At 34.2% G+C, this 19,467-nt stretch overlaps 1 protein-coding gene across 2 annotated transcripts; it reads right to left on the bottom strand.

Annotated features, from left to right (window-relative positions):
• Window positions 1–13,976: 13,976 nt before the first annotated feature.
• On the bottom strand, window positions 13,977–16,826 carry LOC106308060 (actin-related protein 3). 2 transcript variants are annotated; one of them, XM_013745179.1, is made up of 9 exons: window positions 16,575–16,729; window positions 16,032–16,491; window positions 15,657–15,803; window positions 15,467–15,559; window positions 15,221–15,340; window positions 14,912–15,022; window positions 14,702–14,827; window positions 14,495–14,593; window positions 13,977–14,334 (listed from the first exon to the last, which is right to left on the bottom strand). In XM_013745179.1, exons 1-9 carry the CDS (start codon window positions 16,619–16,621, stop codon window positions 14,254–14,256), a joined length of 1,284 nt encoding a protein of 427 aa, XP_013600633.1. In that variant the 5' UTR covers window positions 16,622–16,729; the 3' UTR covers window positions 13,977–14,253. The 2 variants fall into 2 exon arrangements, with proteins under 2 accessions (XP_013600633.1, XP_013600632.1); XM_013745178.1 differs by having other exon boundaries at window positions 14,223–14,326; window positions 16,575–16,826.
• Between the last annotated feature and the right edge of the window lie 2,641 nt (window positions 16,827–19,467).

Below are 19,467 nucleotides of genomic sequence, written 5' to 3'. Positions count from 1 at the left end.
AACCGGTACCAGACGACTTACACTTCAGTCGTCCAGACGACTTCCAACATCTCAGACGACTCAGACGATTTACTAGGGCTATATTCGTAAAAATGGCTTCTGTTTTTTTGTTTGGTCACAAGGGGCTGAGCTGTAATTTCACTAGGTTTTTAGGTTAGTTTTGCATTTGATTCAAGTTTGGGTATAAGTTTGGGGTTAAAATCAAGTTGTGGGTTAGTTTTGGCAAAAACCCCTATTATATTTAACGAAACATGTGATAACTTTGATTTTAATTTTTTTTTGCAGTTAAGTCAAATAATATACTGAATAAGGTAATGTTATGATTAAAAGTAATTTTAAGATGAATTTTTGGTTCATTGATTGTATGTTTTGTATTCTTATTTTGAGAGCGAAGTAAATATTTAGTAAAAAATATGTAAAATATTAGGAAACATTAGCAAAAATTTAATAAAAAGGAACTAAATGATGACGAGAAAAACAAGAAGAGTCCAAAGAAGATGCATAATATGTGTTGGAGAAGTTAATGTGATAGTTACATATATAATTCTACAAGCATTTGTTATTACTATTTCTCAGTTATTTTTACATCAAATTTATGGAAACTTTACGACTGATTTTCAAACTATCTGAAGTTAAAAATTACACTTTTAATGATTCTAATTATTATTCAAAACTATGACATTGTATACATAATATATATATTTTTATATGATATTTATATCCGCGAATTCGCGGGCAACCACCTAGTATGGACGTTATTTGTCATATATATAAGATCACATGAATTTCGGAATATTTTTACTATACGAGTTAACTGAAAACAATAGAAGAAGAAAAAGATATAAATTATAATTCATTTGTTCCATATTGTGTCACAACCAACCAACCAGAGTCATTATAAGCAGATATATACAAAGATGATCACACTCTGTAGTCACATTATAAGCAGCTATTTACAAAGATGATCAAAGTATAATATCACACTCGGTATTCAATATAATTAAACCACAAATACAACCCCACTTACCCTTTCTTTTTGTTCTTCTTTGCTACCTTGTTGAGTTTATTTGATTCACGCTGGACCTCGCTCTTCGGTATGTTCATGATTTCTGCAATCCTTTTGATCTTGCCTTGATCGAACTGAACTTGACGCAGTGCATCATAGTAGCGGGTGATCATGTTATCCTTCCATGTAGAACCTCCTGAGGATGACATTTTAATTTTGAAGAGAGAAATTTAGAGATTATGAGAAAATATTGGAGAAGAGGATATTTATAAGCAGACTTTATTGATCACCGAGGTAAATAGGTTCCAAAGAATGTACAAAAGGCGTCTATATCCATCATGTAATAATCATTGCGAGAACGAGAGGCAGTTGGGAGCTTAACTCATAATCTTCCATTGCTAGTACAAAGAGATAAGGGGATAGAGGATCACCCTGGCGCAGTCCCTTAGTGCTCTTAAAATACCCTCCATAAACTCAATTGACCGAGACAGAAAAGGTAGGAGTTGTGATGCATTCAGCGATCCAAGTGATGAAGATTTCTGGGATCTGAATGGCTCTGAGTGTAGAGAGGATGAAATCTCATCTGATAGAGTCATAAATATCTCACACTTAATGTTCGCGGATGACGTGATGATATTTTTTTATGGTGGATCGGCCTCTCTTCATGCTATCACTGAAACTCTTGACGACTTTGCGGGTTGGTCGGGTCTCCATGTTAACAAAGACAAATCTGAGCTATTTGTGGCTGGACTAAATGAGCTAGAGGCGGTGGAGGTAACAAGCTATGACTTCCTTATTGGTAAGCTCCCTATACGCTATCTTGGCTTACCCCTGATGCATAGAACGCTTAGGGTATCGGAATATGACTCCCTGTTGCATAAGCTTGCTGGTACGTTCAGGGCGTGGGATGTTAAAATGCTTGGTTATGCTGGTAGGTTGCAACTGCTGTCTTCGGTTATAAATGGAGCTGTGAACTTTTGGATGTCCACTTTCATTTTACCTAAGGGCTGTGTCAAACAGATTGAATCTATGTGCTCAAAATTCCTTTGGGGTGGAGATATTGACACAAGATCAACAGCAAAAGTGGCCTGGAAAGCTTTGTGCTTACCGAAACTGGAAGGTGGCTTAGGCCTGCGGAGTTTCAGTGACTGGAACAAGGTGCTTTGCTTGCGATTTATATGGCTTCTGTTCTCTGGCACCAACTCTCTTTGGGTCCAATGGCAGAACCATCATCACCTACGTAATTCAAGTTTCTGGGCCCTTGAGAGCAAGAACACTGATTCAGCATCTTGGAATTCGATCCTATCACTTAGACCTTTGGCGCAGCAGTTCATCAAATGCAAAGTGATAAATGGGACCTCTGCAAATTTCTGGTTCGACACTTGAACTCCTTTTGGTCAACTCATCAAGTTCCTTGGTGACTCCGGTCCTAGAGATACCAGAATTCCCGTCTCAGCTTCTGTAAAAGATGCCACAAATGAAACGGGTTGGAGACTTGCACAATCGAGATCTGACAACGCTCTTGCGCTGCATATCCACCTTACAACAATCAACCTGCCGCTTGAGGAGTCAACTTCAGACACCTTCCACTGGGTTATTGACTCGAAGGACTGCAAAGGTTTCTCTTCATCAAAGACATGGGAGGCAGTAAGACCACGAGCTCGTCGGAAGGGTTGGGCTCATTCAGTGTGGTTCAAAGGTGCGATTCCGAGGCAAGCTTTCAACATGTGGTTAGCCAATCTAAACAGGCTCCGGACAAAGGTAAGGCTTGCTTCCTGGGGACTAAACATATCAACGACTTGCTGCCTCTGCAGTACCCACGACGAATCTCGAGACCACCTGTTCCTTGGATGCAGCTACAGCAACGTTCTTTGGAAGCTAGTCTTTGCACGGCTGGATCCTAACCGTGCAACTTTCCTCTCTTGGGAAGAACTTCTATCCTGGATACGAGTCTCCACTACCTCAGCACCTTCCACATTGAAGAAGCTCGCGACACAATCTCTGATTTACAACGTCTGGAGGCAGCGGAATGCAGCGGTTCATCTATCAGGCTTCGCCCCAGCGCAGACAACTTTCAACAGCATTGACAGGGATATCCGCAACACCATCGGTGCGAGAATACATAGGAAAAAATTCTCTCCTCTTATGCAACTTTGGATTAGATAGCTTGCTATCTTAATCTACTTTCATGTGATTGCCTTGTTTTTTATTCTTTTTTGCCAAGGTTTCACGTTTAGGATTTTGTAACCTGACCTTTCATATCTATAATATTCACAGTTTAGCAAAAAAAAAAAAACTCATAATCGTGACATTCCAAAATTCATTTCTCTTTTAATTCTCAAAGCATTTCGTCTGTTTGGGGTTCTTTTGGCCAAATGAGTTTTCTTTTGTTTTGTTTTCCTAGAAATCCATCTAACTTTTTATATGCTTTGAATTCATACGGCTAACCATATATATTAATCATACAAAATCATCTAAAAAATTATTTGAAGAGATACAAAATCATAATTGTTGTTATTTTAAGTAAACTAGATCTTTTACGCGCGGATTAGATACAATAATTTTCACCATTTTAATTTATATTATATTTGAAAGTAGTTTTACATAATATTTGATCAGAAATACTATAGTATCTCTAACTTAATAATAAAGTAGCTTGGGGTATTTTTTAATTGCGATTTCTTTAACATGGTGAGCTCTGTGTTTCGTACATTAGTTTAGTTTTGCATATTTTTCCTGGTTCTTATAATAATGTTAAGGGGAAATTCTAATTTTACCATAGAATTGATACTATTTAAAAATATCTTTAAAGAATAATTTTCCATAAATACCTTAAATTTGTAATAGAAACCTAAACTAACCCTCATAATCATATTTAAATATGTAAGAATTATTTATGGACGTTTACCCAATTCCATCCTTTAAATAATAAACCCCAAATATTTGTCATTAAATCTTAAACTCAAATGTTAGGATAGTTTTGATTAAATGCATTTTTGGAAAGTTATATCTAATTTGTGGTTTTATAAGCAATTTCTCTATAATGTAATTGGAACTGTTGAAGTATAATCATGTTGTTGGTATTAAAGCAAATAATATATCTATTTTTCAATAATTTAAAATATCATACATGATAATTTAATATTTTTGTATTTAAATTTGTATGCTTTATAATTATCTAAAACTTTCACTTCTTTGTCCCATATAAATAGCTATATGATAGTGGAAATGCAAAAAAAAAAAACTGTTTTAGATGAAATTGTTTTTTTTCTAAAGGGAAATTGTTGTTTGTTTTTAACATAAAAATTAAAATTGGGTTGAGAATCCAGCAAGATCATGTTATTAGAGTGTTTCGTTCATGCTAATTCTAACTAAAATTTAACTACTTGACAGTGTAAGATAGTTATACTCTTAATGATTTAAAATGAAATAGGTGTATAATAAAATGAAAAAATATATTTAGAATATATATTTAAAATTATAATGCATGTAAAAATTTCCTAACAATTCATTCTTTATAAATCCCTTTGTATTTTTCAGTTTTAAGTTTTTCCATAGACGCATAAACAGAAACCTCAATTTAGTTTTGTTATAAATAATGTTCACAAAAATTAGTAGTGCTATTAGCTATCTTAGATTAATGTTGAAATATTAAAGATGAAGGTAGATTTTATCTTTTTTTTTTTTAAACACAGGTAGGTTTAATCATTATTAGGCATTTAGAAGGTTTTTTGTACAACTAACCAAATTAGTTGTTTATGTATGAATAATTTTCTGTAAATTTTAAACTTATTATTATGAGATTTTGAGTCTGATTGTATGGTATAATTAGAGTAAAGTGAAAAAAGTGAAAAAGGTGAAAAATCTTTTCAGCTTCAGCTGGTTTACTCTCATTCTTTCTGTTTACTCTAAAAATAAGAATAAAGTAGAGTAAAATTTATCTCACCTTGGATGAAGTGGAAAAGTTAATGCCAACTGTATTGTTTTGTTTCATCCTATTTTCACTTTTCTTTTCCACCGTTTTACTCTATTGATTAACCAATCACATCATTTATATATGTTTTGTTACGAACAAATAATATTTACAACTTAACTATTTTATAAATTAAAAAGGTGTGATTGTTTTGGGTTGACTTTTGTAAGTACTTACGACTGCTTCATTTTCCTTTTTTCTTGAATACCGTAAGGTTTGGAATATATCTCATCAGCCACTCATAATGGAGACTTCTAACACAATGGCTATAAATCATTTTCAGTTGAGTTAAAAATTATTTTGACACAACTTTACTGTTCCCTTCGTTTCGGGTGATTTACTAATCATGATGTTTTATATATATTTTTGTTATTTAACATCAGACGATGTTTTCATGTATCTAAATAACTTTACATTACTAAAAATGGTGTAACTAATTATAATTTTAATATTTATATTTTCAAGTGGTGAAACTATATCTAAATTATATTTTAATATTACTTTCTAAAATAGTAGATTTTTAATATATGTTCACCGATGTAAAACATCATCTAATATTAAACAAAGAGACTATATGTTAAAGGTAAAAAATATAATATACGAACACAGATCATTTTATTTGAGCAAATTTTGAAAATAGTTATTTTAAATAGAATTTGGAAGGTTTTGCAATTTTGGTAACTGACAAATCATAACAATTCAAAAAAGATGTGTTGATATTTATTTATTACAAATCTATATTTATATATTCATTTATTTTGTTTGTCTATTATTTTATTTGTATGTCAAAGAATTTATGTTAAGAACATTGCATGCAGTGTTATAAATGTTTAATTCTATAAATTTATGTAAGCTTATATTCTAAAGTTTTTTTCTAAAAAACAATATGAAATTGAATTTCTAAATATGATGTTTGAAAAGTCTTAAAGTTATGCTTTCTGATTTCAGGATCCATTACCTTTTTTCTAAATAATGAAAAAAGAGCAGTACGCAACACTGGTCTGTCCACATGACTTTTGAACCTTTGACAAATCGATATTAAAATACATGTTTAATATAAAATATTAACAAAATTTGCCAGTAGATTTGGATGGACATGAGAAATATGACTCATTTGTAAACAAGAACCAAAACCTTATTAACACCAAACGTGTTAAAAAGAGACGTGCGTCTCAAGTTTCTGGTGCTCCTTAACCTCCCATACCACTTACGCTACACCCTCTCCAAAAGTTTCTTCACTTTGCTCAATAATCAATATCGTTTTTGTTTCCCTTTGTCTCCTTCCATGATTCTTCTTTCATGTCTCAAACATCTGTTTCAGCCTCCTTAGCTCCGTTTAGGGATTCAAGTTAGCTTCTACTTTACCATTGTTATTTTTTCTATCGTTAGAAAATTCCTTGAAATTTTAATTTATGATTTTAAAATTGACAAATAGTTTTGGTTCAAAATGTACTCATGATTAAAAACATATTTATGAAATATATATGATGTAATTGTTTAAAATATTTGGTTTAATTGTTAATAAAAGTAAGTTAATTTTTATAGTTTGTGTCAAAATTTTGTGTTAAAATAACAATAATTTTTATCCACCAGTGATTCAGAATTTATTGTTACATGTAATACCACATTGGTTTTCCATTTTTATATGAAAGAAAACAATACCTGCAGGGCTAAGCTCAATCCGCCATTAGCTTTTTGATCAAAGTACAGTAACTGCACAAGCAGATGCGCACATACGTTAGTTGTTAATACTTAGGCGATGGGAAGAGACTCTGGCGAGCTGACCTTGAATTTACTTTTGCTACATGATTCTACTCTGCAGACCAACCCTGAAATTATTTCCACTTCTGTTATTGTGACAGCATAAAAGTGTGCACATTGCTTTTCAACCTGTAAGAACATAAGACTTATATGGAGTCAAAGACACACAAGTGTGATCATAGCCAGGCATCAGGTCTGTTACAAAAGCTTCACCTTTTTAGTTACAGCTTGTCCAAGTAGAAGAGGATCAACATAAACTCTGCCATTAAGAGCCTCCTCCAAAATAGTTGCAGATACAAATGTTTTCATCGGCACACCAAGTTTGCTAATTCACAAGACATACTCATTTATATAAAGAACGGCTACAGAGAATAAACAGAAGTCCACATATAAAATATAAAACCAACCTAAACAAAGCTGCAAAGACAGTATTCACAGCTCCTAAGCTTGAGAGATCCAGCTCCAGCTTTTGGCATTCTGCTTCAACAGCAAAATCGCTAGATTTTTAAGAAGCAATAGAGTTAGTCTTATTAGTGAAAATTATTTTAGTTGGGATTTCATGTGATCACAAAATAAAAAATCATTTTCATACTTTATAGAAAATGCTGATAACTTCAGCTGATATCAAACGTCCTCGTTTTTATCCCATTGCAATAACACAGTATCATCATCCTCATCATCACTGTCTTCTTCTCCCTCAGCTAATATCACATCAGGCCTCACACACTCTCTATCCAACAAACCCCCTACGGCTTTCACATCCCACAGTCTTCGCCGTTATCGTGCAGATCTTAATTCCCGTATCCGAAATCCTTTCAATCGCGGTTTGTCCTCTATCCTTCTCCAAAAGCCTGAGTTTTTCCTCAGCTTATTTTTTTCGCCGTCTCATTCGTTTGCTTCATTCCCGGAGCAATTGCCAGACCCAACGGAAGACGGAGGACACTTGTGGATCCAAGGAGGGGATGAGAACGGTTCCGGTGATACAATCGAGGGTAGTTATGGCTCCGATTGTTGATGCTAGCTCGATCGTACAGATCAAACTAAACGGAATGGCTGAAGATCCACCTACTACAATGGCAGAAACAGAGAGGCGTTCAAAAGGATGATTCTGAAGGGATGAATCCTCACCTTTTTATAGATAGAGATACACCATCTTGGAAGAGAGATAAGAATTGAATGAGTGATTGAAACAGTAAAACCTATTGATTGATAAGAAGTGGGATCGCGGTAATTGAAGTTGCAAGAAGTCGAAGCGGAGAAGACGAAGTACGGAGAAATCGATAGAAATTGCCGGACGTTAGGTTACTCAAGTGGACTCGTTTTGGGCCATGGGAAGAAGCCCAGCGTAGTGATAATGACGTGTTAAATAACTTCTCCCTCATTGGCTAATTTATTTATCCGACGTGGACAATTTTAGAGTGGAGTATATCTCCCTTTTAGTATTGTGATGTTAATAATACCGACCGTTTATTGAGAGAGCGAGAGGTTGTTGGGCTCTAAACTCATAATCGATTCATTTATGTTTTAATTCTTCAACAAGCATATCTGTGTTGGGTTGCTTTTATTTTATTTTCCTAAAGTATCCATCTATGCTTTGTATTTATACGGCTAACCATATTAATTCCATACGAAATCATAATTATTTTTATTTGAAGAGATATGCTGTTGTTATTAGAATAGATTGGCGCGATTCTTGCATGCGGCTTCCATGCAGAATTTGTCCAATAAGCAATTAAGCTTACCCTATCCATCACGTGTGCAGTAAACAATTAAGCACTAATCTTTTTGTGTTGAGAATAATCTTTTTCAACTTGTATATATTGTAGTGGAGTTTTCAGTTGAGAATAATGTTTTATTTGATTTACAGATTGATATCTCTGTAAAATAAACTGTGCATAGATGATAACGTAAATTAGATCTTTAATAATGGTACTAAAAATATCACAAAATGATTCAATTCCATATGATCAATGTTTCTTTGATGATGGAAGTAAGTTAATATAAAAATGTGGTTTTGTGTAAGTAACAATTCATAGAAAATAACAAATATTAGATGTAAACGATTAGCCGGAGCGTTAGGTGGAAAGAGAATGACATGGAATCAAAGATTATGAATAAAATAATCGTTCAGAAAATGATAAGAAGCAAGTCTTGAATTTAAACATCAAAGACCGATTCACTCTTGTGGCATGAATAACTTTATCTAATAGCTTAGTGTTCTAAAACTGTCGTTTTAACATAAAATCTCTTATATACTAAAGCGCAACTCTCTTGACCAACCATGTTTCACCGTCTGGTTAAAAAAATAATAAAAAAAGCAGTTACTGAAAAAAAAATAACAAATAAAACAAAACAGTTTACGTTAAAAAACAAAAAACAGTTTATTTCTTCCCGCACTTTAAAAGATGAAGAAGCAAAATTTATTTGTATCAGTCTCAACCGTTACGTACAGCCATGATCTCCACCACCTTCTCCATTACATCAACTTTAAATGAATAACTTTTACAAAAAAAAAACTTCAAGCTGTTTACTTCTTTCACGAAATAACAAAGATGTTTTCGTCCTCCTATTTTTTTCTCTTTTCTTTTCTTAATAAAGACTATCCTTCAATCTAATAGTGGCTAGCTATAAAGTTTTTGAAGTTAGGAAAACGATAAAAATTGTGGACAAAATGATTTTGCAAAAGATAAAGCGAACTTTACAGATGATCTACATAGATTTGCCGGTATACATTGGTAAGTGGTGTATTCGAGATAAGTTCATATTATTGTTATTAGCAAATGAGTTAGCTTTATGTCTCAGCATTTAATTATTTTATTATGTGTATTTTTGAATTTATTTTAGTTTTGTTCTGCAGGAAAACCAATGTTACCATCTTCACGCAACGATGACTTTCTTCTTCCAACTAAAACTGCTCGACTAAAACAAAACTAATATGTTTTGACGTCGTTAGGCTTGAGGCCATGTTGATTTTTTTTTTTGTAAACTAAAAGGATTAAACACGGGTTTATTAAAGACACAGACCTAACCTCCGGATGGAGGTACAGCTAAATATGTACAGCTAAAAGGGTTCGCCATTTTGAATTTGGTAAACAAAACTAAAGTAAAATGAAATAAGTAATCAGCTAAATATGTTGACTTTTTTTTATCGACAACTAAATATCTTTGCACATAAAATTTATTATACTATCTCAAATTTTGATCAAACAAGTATAATATCTAAATTATGCAATGTTTCTTTTACTATACTTCATTAATAAATATACTAATATGTCATGTTATCATCAAATATTTTCTTATAATTGTTCAAATTTCAATTTATGTAAAATAAATATCTCTCTTATATACTAAAGCGCAAGTCGCTCGACCAACCATGTTTCACCACCTGGTTAAAAAAATAACTAAAAAAAACAGTTACTGAAAAAAAATAACAAATAAAACAAAACAGTTTACGTTAAAAAAACAAAAACAGTTTATTTATTCCCGCACTTTAAAAGATGAAGAAGCAAAATTTATTTGTATCAGTCTCAACCGTTACGTACAACCATGATCTCCACCGCCTCCTCCATTACATCAACTTTAAATGAATAACTTTTACAAAAAAAAAAACTTCAAGCTGTTTACTTCTTTCACAAAATAACAAAGATTTTTACGTCCTCCTATTTTTTTCTCTTTTCTTTTCTTAATAAATACTATCCTTCAATCTAATAGTGGCTAGCAATAAAGTTTTTGAAGTTAGGAAAACGATAGAAATTGTGTACAAAATGATTTTGCAAAAGATAAAGCGAACTTTACAGATGATCTACATAGATTTGCCGGTATACATTGGTAAGTGGTGTATTCGAGATAAGTTCATATTATTGTTATTAGCAAATGAGTTAGCTTTATGTCTCAGCATTTAATTATTTATTATGTGTATTTTTGAATTTATTTTAGTTTTGTTCTGCAGGAAAACCAATGTTACCATCTTCACGCAACGATGACTTTCTTCTTCCAACTAAAACTGCTCGACTAAAACAAAACTAATATGTTTTGACGTCGTTAGGCTTGAGGCCATGTTGATTTTTTTTTTGTAAACTAAAAGGATTAAACCCGGATCTATTAAAGACGTAGACCTAACCTCCGGTTGGAGATACAGCTAAATATGTACAGCTAAAAGGGTTCGCCATTTTGAATTTGGTAAACAAAACTAAAGTAAAATGAAATAAGTAATCAGCTAAATATGTTTACTTTTTTTTTATCAACAACTAAATATCTTTGCACATAAAATTTATTATACTATCTCAAATTTTGATCAAACAAGTATAATATCTAAATTATGCAATGTTTCTTTTACTATACTTCATTAATAAATATACTAATATGTCATGTTATCATCAAATATTTTCTTATAATTGTTCAAATTTCAATTTATTTAAAATAAATATCTTTCTTGGTCACAACACTTTTAAGTTGAACTAAAAGAAGAGGTTTTTGTTATTTATGAAAAAGAAAAATAACATTTTCAATTTTATCAAAAACAATGAAAGATTTTTTTTCCGGCAAACGGCTATTCTATTACTCAAACTTGAGGTGGTCTGGGAAGCCAGACCGGAATAGAACAACCAATAAAACATAAGGATCTATGAAACGAACGTGCATTCCTAGCTAACGAATCTGCAATCTCATTCTGCGTCCTTGGAAAGTAACTGATCTTGAAGTCCGAAAAACATAACCGAAGAGTTTGAATGATTTCCAGCTCAGTTGAGAAGTTGGGCCAATCTCGTGGCTGTTCTATCATTGCAATCAGGTCCTTGCAGTTCGTCCCAAACCTCTGACAGGTCGAGTGTTGTATCATACTCTCCATTGCCCACTTTAGCGCTTCCAGTTCCGAGTGCAGCGGTGTCTCTCTTCTCCGCAAGTTCCTTGACCCCATGAACTGTATCTTCCCCATTGTATCATTCCAAACCCATCCCATTTCACTAAACTGAGTTGTGGAGGTCCATGAACCATCCACCGTAATCCACCATACAAATATTACCCAAGCTTAAGGCTTGTGTTTCTTCATCAGTCTGTACATGTGGTGGAGTCGGTACAGTGTCTCTTGCATTATACCAAGCTTGGCACTCACCCTCTGCATACCTAACTAGTTCTAATGGATCTCTGTCTATGCCTCTAAACAGCTTATCATTCCTAGCTTTCCAAATGTATCAAATTATCCAAGGATAAGGATCTCTATCATCATCTGGCTCCAGAATACCATTCTTTCTCCAAAAAACATAGTCCATATTAGAATAAATACTTGGTACAATTAGCATAAATACTTGGTACAGGGAAAATTTCAGAACTTGACGGCGTTGATGATAATTCACATGCTTGTAAGGCCGGTGGACACTCGAATATAACATGAGTAACGGTCTCTTCTGGTGCTCCACATCTTGGGCAGTAATTGTCACAGCGCATATTGTGGCGTACCAGATTCCTTGTTACAGCAACCTGTCCTGATATTAATTGCCATATAAGATGACAGATCTTTTGTGGCGCATTCACCTTCCAAGCAAAGGCTTGAAGTTTTGTAATGATGGGCTGTAGAACTTCTAAATCCTCCTCCTCTTTCATCAAGTTTGTAGCAACCCAATATCCCGACTTATATATTGTCCGTTCTTTGTGTAACTCCAGCAAAATGTATCCCGTCAATGAGTAGAGCTTATGGCCAAACTCAGAATCATCGGAATATCCTCTTGATCTACATATTGTTCCAGTAGTCAAATATCCACTCCTTTGAAACAGGATTGATAAGGCTGCTTACGAGCATCTTTGGGTCTAGCTGGCGTCGAAGGGATCCAAAGATCCTCCCACACATTAATTTCGTACCCTGAATGCACTTTGCTTCTGATGCCCAAAAGTAATAGCTTCCTCGCAGTAGTAATACTTGTCCATACATACGATGGGGTATCTGTTGTGCCCATTCGCAACGGCGAACTCAAACGGTAATATCTTCCCCGAAGAACTCTCGCTACAAGTGAATCCGGAAATTGAACAAGACGCCATAGCTGCTTAGCTAAAAAGAGCTTGATTAAATTCTTGGATCATACGGAAACCAATTCCTCCCTCCTCTCTAGGTGCACACATCTTTTCCCATTTTTCCCAATGGATTCCTCTTTTCAGAGGATTCGAGCTCCACCAGAACTGTGCAATGGCACTTGTTAGGTTCTCACATATCTCCAAAGGAAGCAGAAAGCTAGACATGACATAGGTCGGAAGAGCTAGCAATATTGATTTAATCAGAACCTCATTTTCTCCCTTCGATAACCATCTACCAGTCCAGCCATTCACTCTGTGTAGGAGCTTGTCCTTTAAGAAAGCAAATAATTTACACTTTGATCCACTGATGTCCTCTGGGATTCCTAAGTATGAGCCCATCCCACCTTCATTTTGTATACCAAAAGTATCCTTGATTTGCTGCCTATCATTCGTTGGAACCCTTTTACTGAAGAGTAATGAGGATTTGTCAAAATTAATACGTTGACCTGATGCTTTCTCATATTTCCTTACTACTTTCATAACTTCTTCACAATCACGGGGCTCCGCCTTGCAAAAGAAAAGGCTATCATTAGCAAAAAGAAGGTGAGATACCGAGGGGCAAGCACGAGCGGCTCGCATCCCCGTTATCTTTCCTTAATTCTCTGCTTGATTAAGAAGGCTAACGAGCACTTCCGTGCATAGAATAAATATGAAAAGACTCCTTGTCGTAAACCTCTCCCGTGCAGAGATAAGCACGGGAAACATACTAGTTATATATAATCGATAACGAGCGGATCTAAAACATCAACAAATTGGCTTAACATCAATTGTTGTTGGCTAAAGAAAAGATCATTAATTGATATTTTTCTAGTCAATCTATTACATTTTTAATGAATAGATTAGATCTAAAGTCAGAGATTGAATGATCAAATTCTTTTTATACAAAAGTTATCAATAAAATATTATCAAATGATAAATCCATAGTTCATAAATTGAAACTCTTAACTTAACTGGATGACTATTCGGACATATAGAAAAGCAAAACACATCAGTCAACAGTTAAAAAAGAGAGACAAATAGATCGAATAGTAAACAAAAAGGGATTCAGAATTCTTATCAAAATGTTTTAAATATTTACTCTTCCCAAATATTACAAGGTGAAAAATCTCTCTCTGGTCTGTAAAAATCGATCGGTTATCACCGGCACCGATTATGCAGCTGTAGATCCAAAACAGTGACATCGACAAATTAAATAGGTGCAATCACTTTTATGGGATTTGATGCGTGTGGTACATTTCAAAGAAGAAACAAAGCCGACTTCTACATACTTTATTCTTTTATTTTGTCTGAAAATAATGACTTCTTCAACATCAACCCTAGCTTACACTTGACTGTGAACTCATGAACCCTAAAGACAAAGACAAATATCTTGAGTTGCAAGTAACTAAAATAGTGTTTCAAACAAACATTAACATGATCTAAGATGATGCTGACGCAGCTTCAATTGATTTCAATACATCCCCTTGAACACCGGATTAGTTCGGCATATGCTTGCTCCACATTCGTCATACTCCTCTTTCGTTCTGCAACTCTTCCATAACAAAAAAGAAGAAGCACATCGATTGTTTCAAACCAATCAAACCATGAGTCTGGTTTTCCTAAATAAAGATGTTCTCTAAACCGTTCTAGTCCTTTATAACCGGTGACAATTCAATTCAAGTAAGAAATTCACAAATAGCTTGTTTACATACCGCGAAAAACTCAGGAGTTGATGAAAGCACGGAGCCTCCAAACCAAACTGCAAACCTCTGGACCGGGTGGCTCACGACATTAACCTCCACAGGTTGAGACTGTTGTTATAAATATCAATACAGACGAAACAGAACAGTGGTTAATATATAACTAACATAGGCCACATATATCTGTTTCTTTTATTTTGCAGACATCAAATATTTTACCGTGATTTCACCACCGGTACGTGCGTTATTAGCAAGAACACGAGCATCAACAATCTTCTTGAGATCTCTTTGTAACCTTCTTCCGAAATCTTTGAACATAGTTGAACCTCCGGATAATACTATATTCTGAAATGATTTTCACAAATTCATCAGTACCAAAAAAAGGTATACGCAGAATGGATACATCTGACCAAACCTGGTGTTTCGGACCTTATACAAAGCTCTTCGTGTGTCAATTGGTGCAGACTGGATACACTTGTCTATTACAGCCGGTAAAGAAGTTATAAAGTCATTGCTGTATATCTCTGGATTAAAGAAGATCTGTAACACACAAAACCTCAACATATCACCAGTAATAACAAAAGAATTGATAGAGCATCAACATTATTCAGTAATCAAAACAAAATGCTAAGAACACTGGAATTGCCTTGGTTATAACTTATAATGCACCAATAAAGAAACATGGTCTCCGATTCTAGCCATATCATCATCCTAGGAAACAGAGAAATGGTAACAAACCTCGGGTCCAAGGAACCGTTCATATCCCACATCACAAGTGTACGGCGCACCAGTCTTTGGCTTAACACCTTTCCATTGTTTGACATACTTTCCTGGTTCTTTGTCGTGTTTATTATACTCCTGCAACCATATCAATTTTCATGTGTTTAAAAGGCCTTTTCAGCATACATGCCAGTAATCAATCATTATAAAATTAGTATTATTTTAACTTAAAACGTCAATCATTATAAAATTAGTAAGCATTACCTTTACTATGTCTGAACTAGTGTAGCAGTACATTTCTTTCACTTTACGGGCTACATCGAATGAATCTTCTGGTGGTATATTCTCACCTCTTTCCTACAGTAAATAAGGAAATGAGAAGTTCCATGAACGTAATACATCAACTTAAACCAGTAAACACCATACCAATTATAAACTATACACTAGTGCATACCCGCATGAGTTGCTGGATAAAGAGGGTGACATCTTTGCCAGCAATTGGTATTGACTTGATACAGCTACTAATAACATAACCTTCTGCAACAGGCACAACACGAGTCGCCCCATCTCCAACATCCACCACAACCCCTGTCATCTCACACTAAGAAGAACTGTAAGTCAAATAAATAGGCGAGCATAACAATACAGAACAAAAGACAAGATCTTTCAGTAACTCATCCCACTTAAAACAAAACTGAATAGAGTATAATCAACTATTGACAACATGGAAAGGTTCAGACAGCCCACAAGCAAACATAACAGATCGTTACTATCCCAGCGAACAACACAAGAACATGTAGAAAAGACAATGCATCACCTAGGCACCTACCTTTGATGTTGTGTACCCAGCAGCAAGTGCAAGCACCGAGTTAACAGCAATGTAAAGTCCAGGAACATTAAAAGTCTCGAACAAAATCTCTCCAGTGTACTCTCGACTCTCAGGAGGAGTAAGAGGGCTTTCAGTGAGAAGAAAGTAATGATCCTCCGGATCACATCTCAAGTAGTTGAACACACACTGCTGCCAATACCTTTCCATAGCATCCCAATCCTCAACCTGACCATGCTCGATCGGGTAACGAAGATTATAAGTGCTACTGGACCGCGACTTCGCAAGAGCTTCGTCTCCGATAAAGAAGTCCATATCCGCCGCAACTCCAGCGTTGTGCTGTGCCGCCCAAGACCCCTTTAAAGAACTCTTGGCTTGGCTCAAGAAAGACTCGTTGGCTGCAACTACCGTTGGAAGAATGAAACACGGTTCCACATTGCCCGCGAAACCCATTTTCGTGTACCTGCAATACGCAATATGAATCTGGTTGCGGCATTTTGTCGAACACCTTATGCGCATGATTGTAAAAATCGAAACTTTACGTACCCCGTTCCGTTGTCGATGACAACGGCGGGTCGAGAAGTCGGATCCATTACGCCGGAGACGGTGGAGGATCTGCGAGGTGAGATCCGAAACAGTGTCCAACGGAAGAACGATAACTGATACTCGTAATCCCTCAAATCTCGATCTGCCTTGCACGATCAAGGATCATAAGAGAAACCTCTGGCTTGCTTCTTGTTCTCACGCCACTCTCAATGGAAGTTGAGTTTCCGACAAGGTGCCACGTGATTAAGACAATGGTCACCGTCGTCGGTTTGTGCTTTGAATCTTTTTATTACTAATGTTAATTCGGTTTAAGTGAACCGAACCGAATCAAAACCGATATTGATTTAAGAAACCAAACAAATTTAATCAAATTGAACCGAATTCAAATGGAAAAGCTATTAATCTTCTTGATTACGATGTCTAGTGGAAGACAAGACGAGAGCAATCTTAGGTCTCAAGTGATCACGACGCTTCAAGCCTTCAACCACCGGCAAAAGCTAGCACCTGTGAGTCTGTGACTCTCTGAATTTTTGGATTCTGAAGATGCATTAAAAATATTCTGTGTACATAAATCATTTTTATATGATTTTATAGATTCTGATTATTAGAAGATATAAACTCTCTTATGGTTTGTAGAAACACGATGCATGATGCATGCATGATAATTCATTAGATATTTTGTTATAAGTTATCACTAGATTTTGACATTTGTTGACAAATTTATTGATATAACTGTTTGTTAACTAATTTATTTCGCTATAAATATTTTCGGTTTTCGTTCGACTCTAATTTGCTTTTATTGGTTTTTGATTTCAGTTTGGTTGTGGTTTTTGGTTTAGAAATATATGAACAATTTTGGTTATATATGAAGTTGAGTTTTGGTTAAAGTGATTGAATATTTTGATATTTTGTGTGGTATGGATATATAAAAATTTCAAATTTTTCGGTTCTGGTTATATTTCTGTTTTAAATCATTTCAAATAATTGATGTAAAAAACAAAAAAAAAATCCTCATATTGTGAATCACCAATATAATGAAATGGGAGAAATATTTAGAAAATTATTTTATTTACATATCTATTTATTTAAGGTATAAATAATATAGCAAAGAATAACAAATAGTTTTAATAACATAAAGTTACTATATTTAGAAAAAAAATGTTATAGTTTTTATTAAAAATATAATCTCTAATGTTTATATTATGAAAAAATTATAATGTCGATATTTTATATTTTTCAAATATTTTAATTTGCTGAAAAGAATTAAAATGAGACGCACTATTACTCGATTTTAAAATCACATGCAAAATGACCAAGTTGGGTCGCAAAAACCAATTCAACCAGAAAGCAAAACAAACATATATCTTATTTTACCTTAATAGGCCCAAGCTCACTACCTTTACAAATATAGTTTATTGTTTTGACCGACAAAATCATGTTTATTATTGGAAAAGTCACTGAAAAAATTAATGGAAAATTCTTTAATTAATTGGAAAAGTCAGGGGCATAATCATAAGAAGGATTCTGCTTTAATAGTATAGATGCAAGATTAAGATGCATATAAAAAAAAAAAAAAAATTGATGCATGCATGCATGCATGATTAATTTATTTTACGGTTCATACACTCTTATGCCATTCACAACATTTCGCATAAACCAGTATATATATGGTCTAAAAGTAGAAACTACCCCTATATTCATCCAATCCTTTTAGCTATATAATTTTGATATGGTCCATATAAACCGTTCTATGCTTCGTTATTCCACCTTTAGAAACATTTCCACAGTTCATGAAAGGTATAATGTGAAATTTTTATCTATATATCCTATTATATACTTAAATAATTATAGATTAAAAAGTAAAATGTGAATTTTGACCAAAAATCACATTATACAACTTTATAAAACGAATTGGGAATATTTTTTTGATAAAGAAAAGGGTTAAACCCGTATCTAGTAAAGACACACACGTAACCTCCGGGTGGGAGGTGCAACTCACGCAGAGCCAGACCTGAGATTTTTGGGGCCCTATTCGAAATAAAGATGAACTTACCTTACCTTTGATAATAAAAAGTAACATCGAAAAAACTATAGAACAAGAAAAAATCTATGATTTTCTTATGAACTTGATTGCTTTTACAGAGTAAAGAGAAGAGGAGAAGTTGAAAAGACTATCTCTAGTAAGTTTCTTCTAGTGACTTAAAAATGATGTTTTTTACTTATTTAAATTTATTATAATATTTACGATTATTTAAATAAAAATAAAGTACAGAAAGTTGAATAACTTACAGGAAATTACTTGCGCTAATGTTAATAACTTATATTTTTTATTATGTACAGTACAAACCAAAACTTTGTTTTTTAGTTTGACTTTGCACATAAAATTAATATATTAACATTACATATCTACAAAGGGAAAATTGAAAATGGGGGCCCATTAGGTGAGGTTCTACACGGATGTTTCGTGAGACTCTGCTCAAGCCCGGTTCTGAGTTCACGACAGGCCCTCTCCTGGGTTTTCGTACCGCCGCAGTCGTGATGAGCAGAACAATGTGACTTAGTTTCCGCAACACAATGATCGAACCCGGAATGTGTTTGCATCCAAGGCCCGTCTACAATGCTCAATTGGGAATATTTAATTATTGGTATTTTCAATTCTTTCTTTAGTATAGTGAATTGCCAAAAAAACATACACCTATGTCAGACAGACTCACAAAAGACATGACAAACAGATTTTGCATATTTTTGGGAATCATTTTTCTTCTTCATTTTCCAATAAACACACAATTCGCATTTGTCATCCCAGGACCTTTACCTTACGTCTCCAACAAGAAACGTCACATTCTTCAAATAGACCAAGTCTGCACGAAGACAGCAAATGTAAGTTCAAAAC

The sequence above is a fragment of the Brassica oleracea genome, chromosome C8 (assembly GCF_000695525.1).
Source record: "Brassica oleracea var. oleracea cultivar TO1000 chromosome C8, BOL, whole genome shotgun sequence".
Lineage (NCBI taxonomy): Eukaryota > Viridiplantae > Streptophyta > Magnoliopsida > Brassicales > Brassicaceae > Brassica > Brassica oleracea.
The sequence above is the reverse complement of the archived record's forward strand: the minus strand, read 5'-3'. Positions and strand labels throughout refer to the sequence as shown.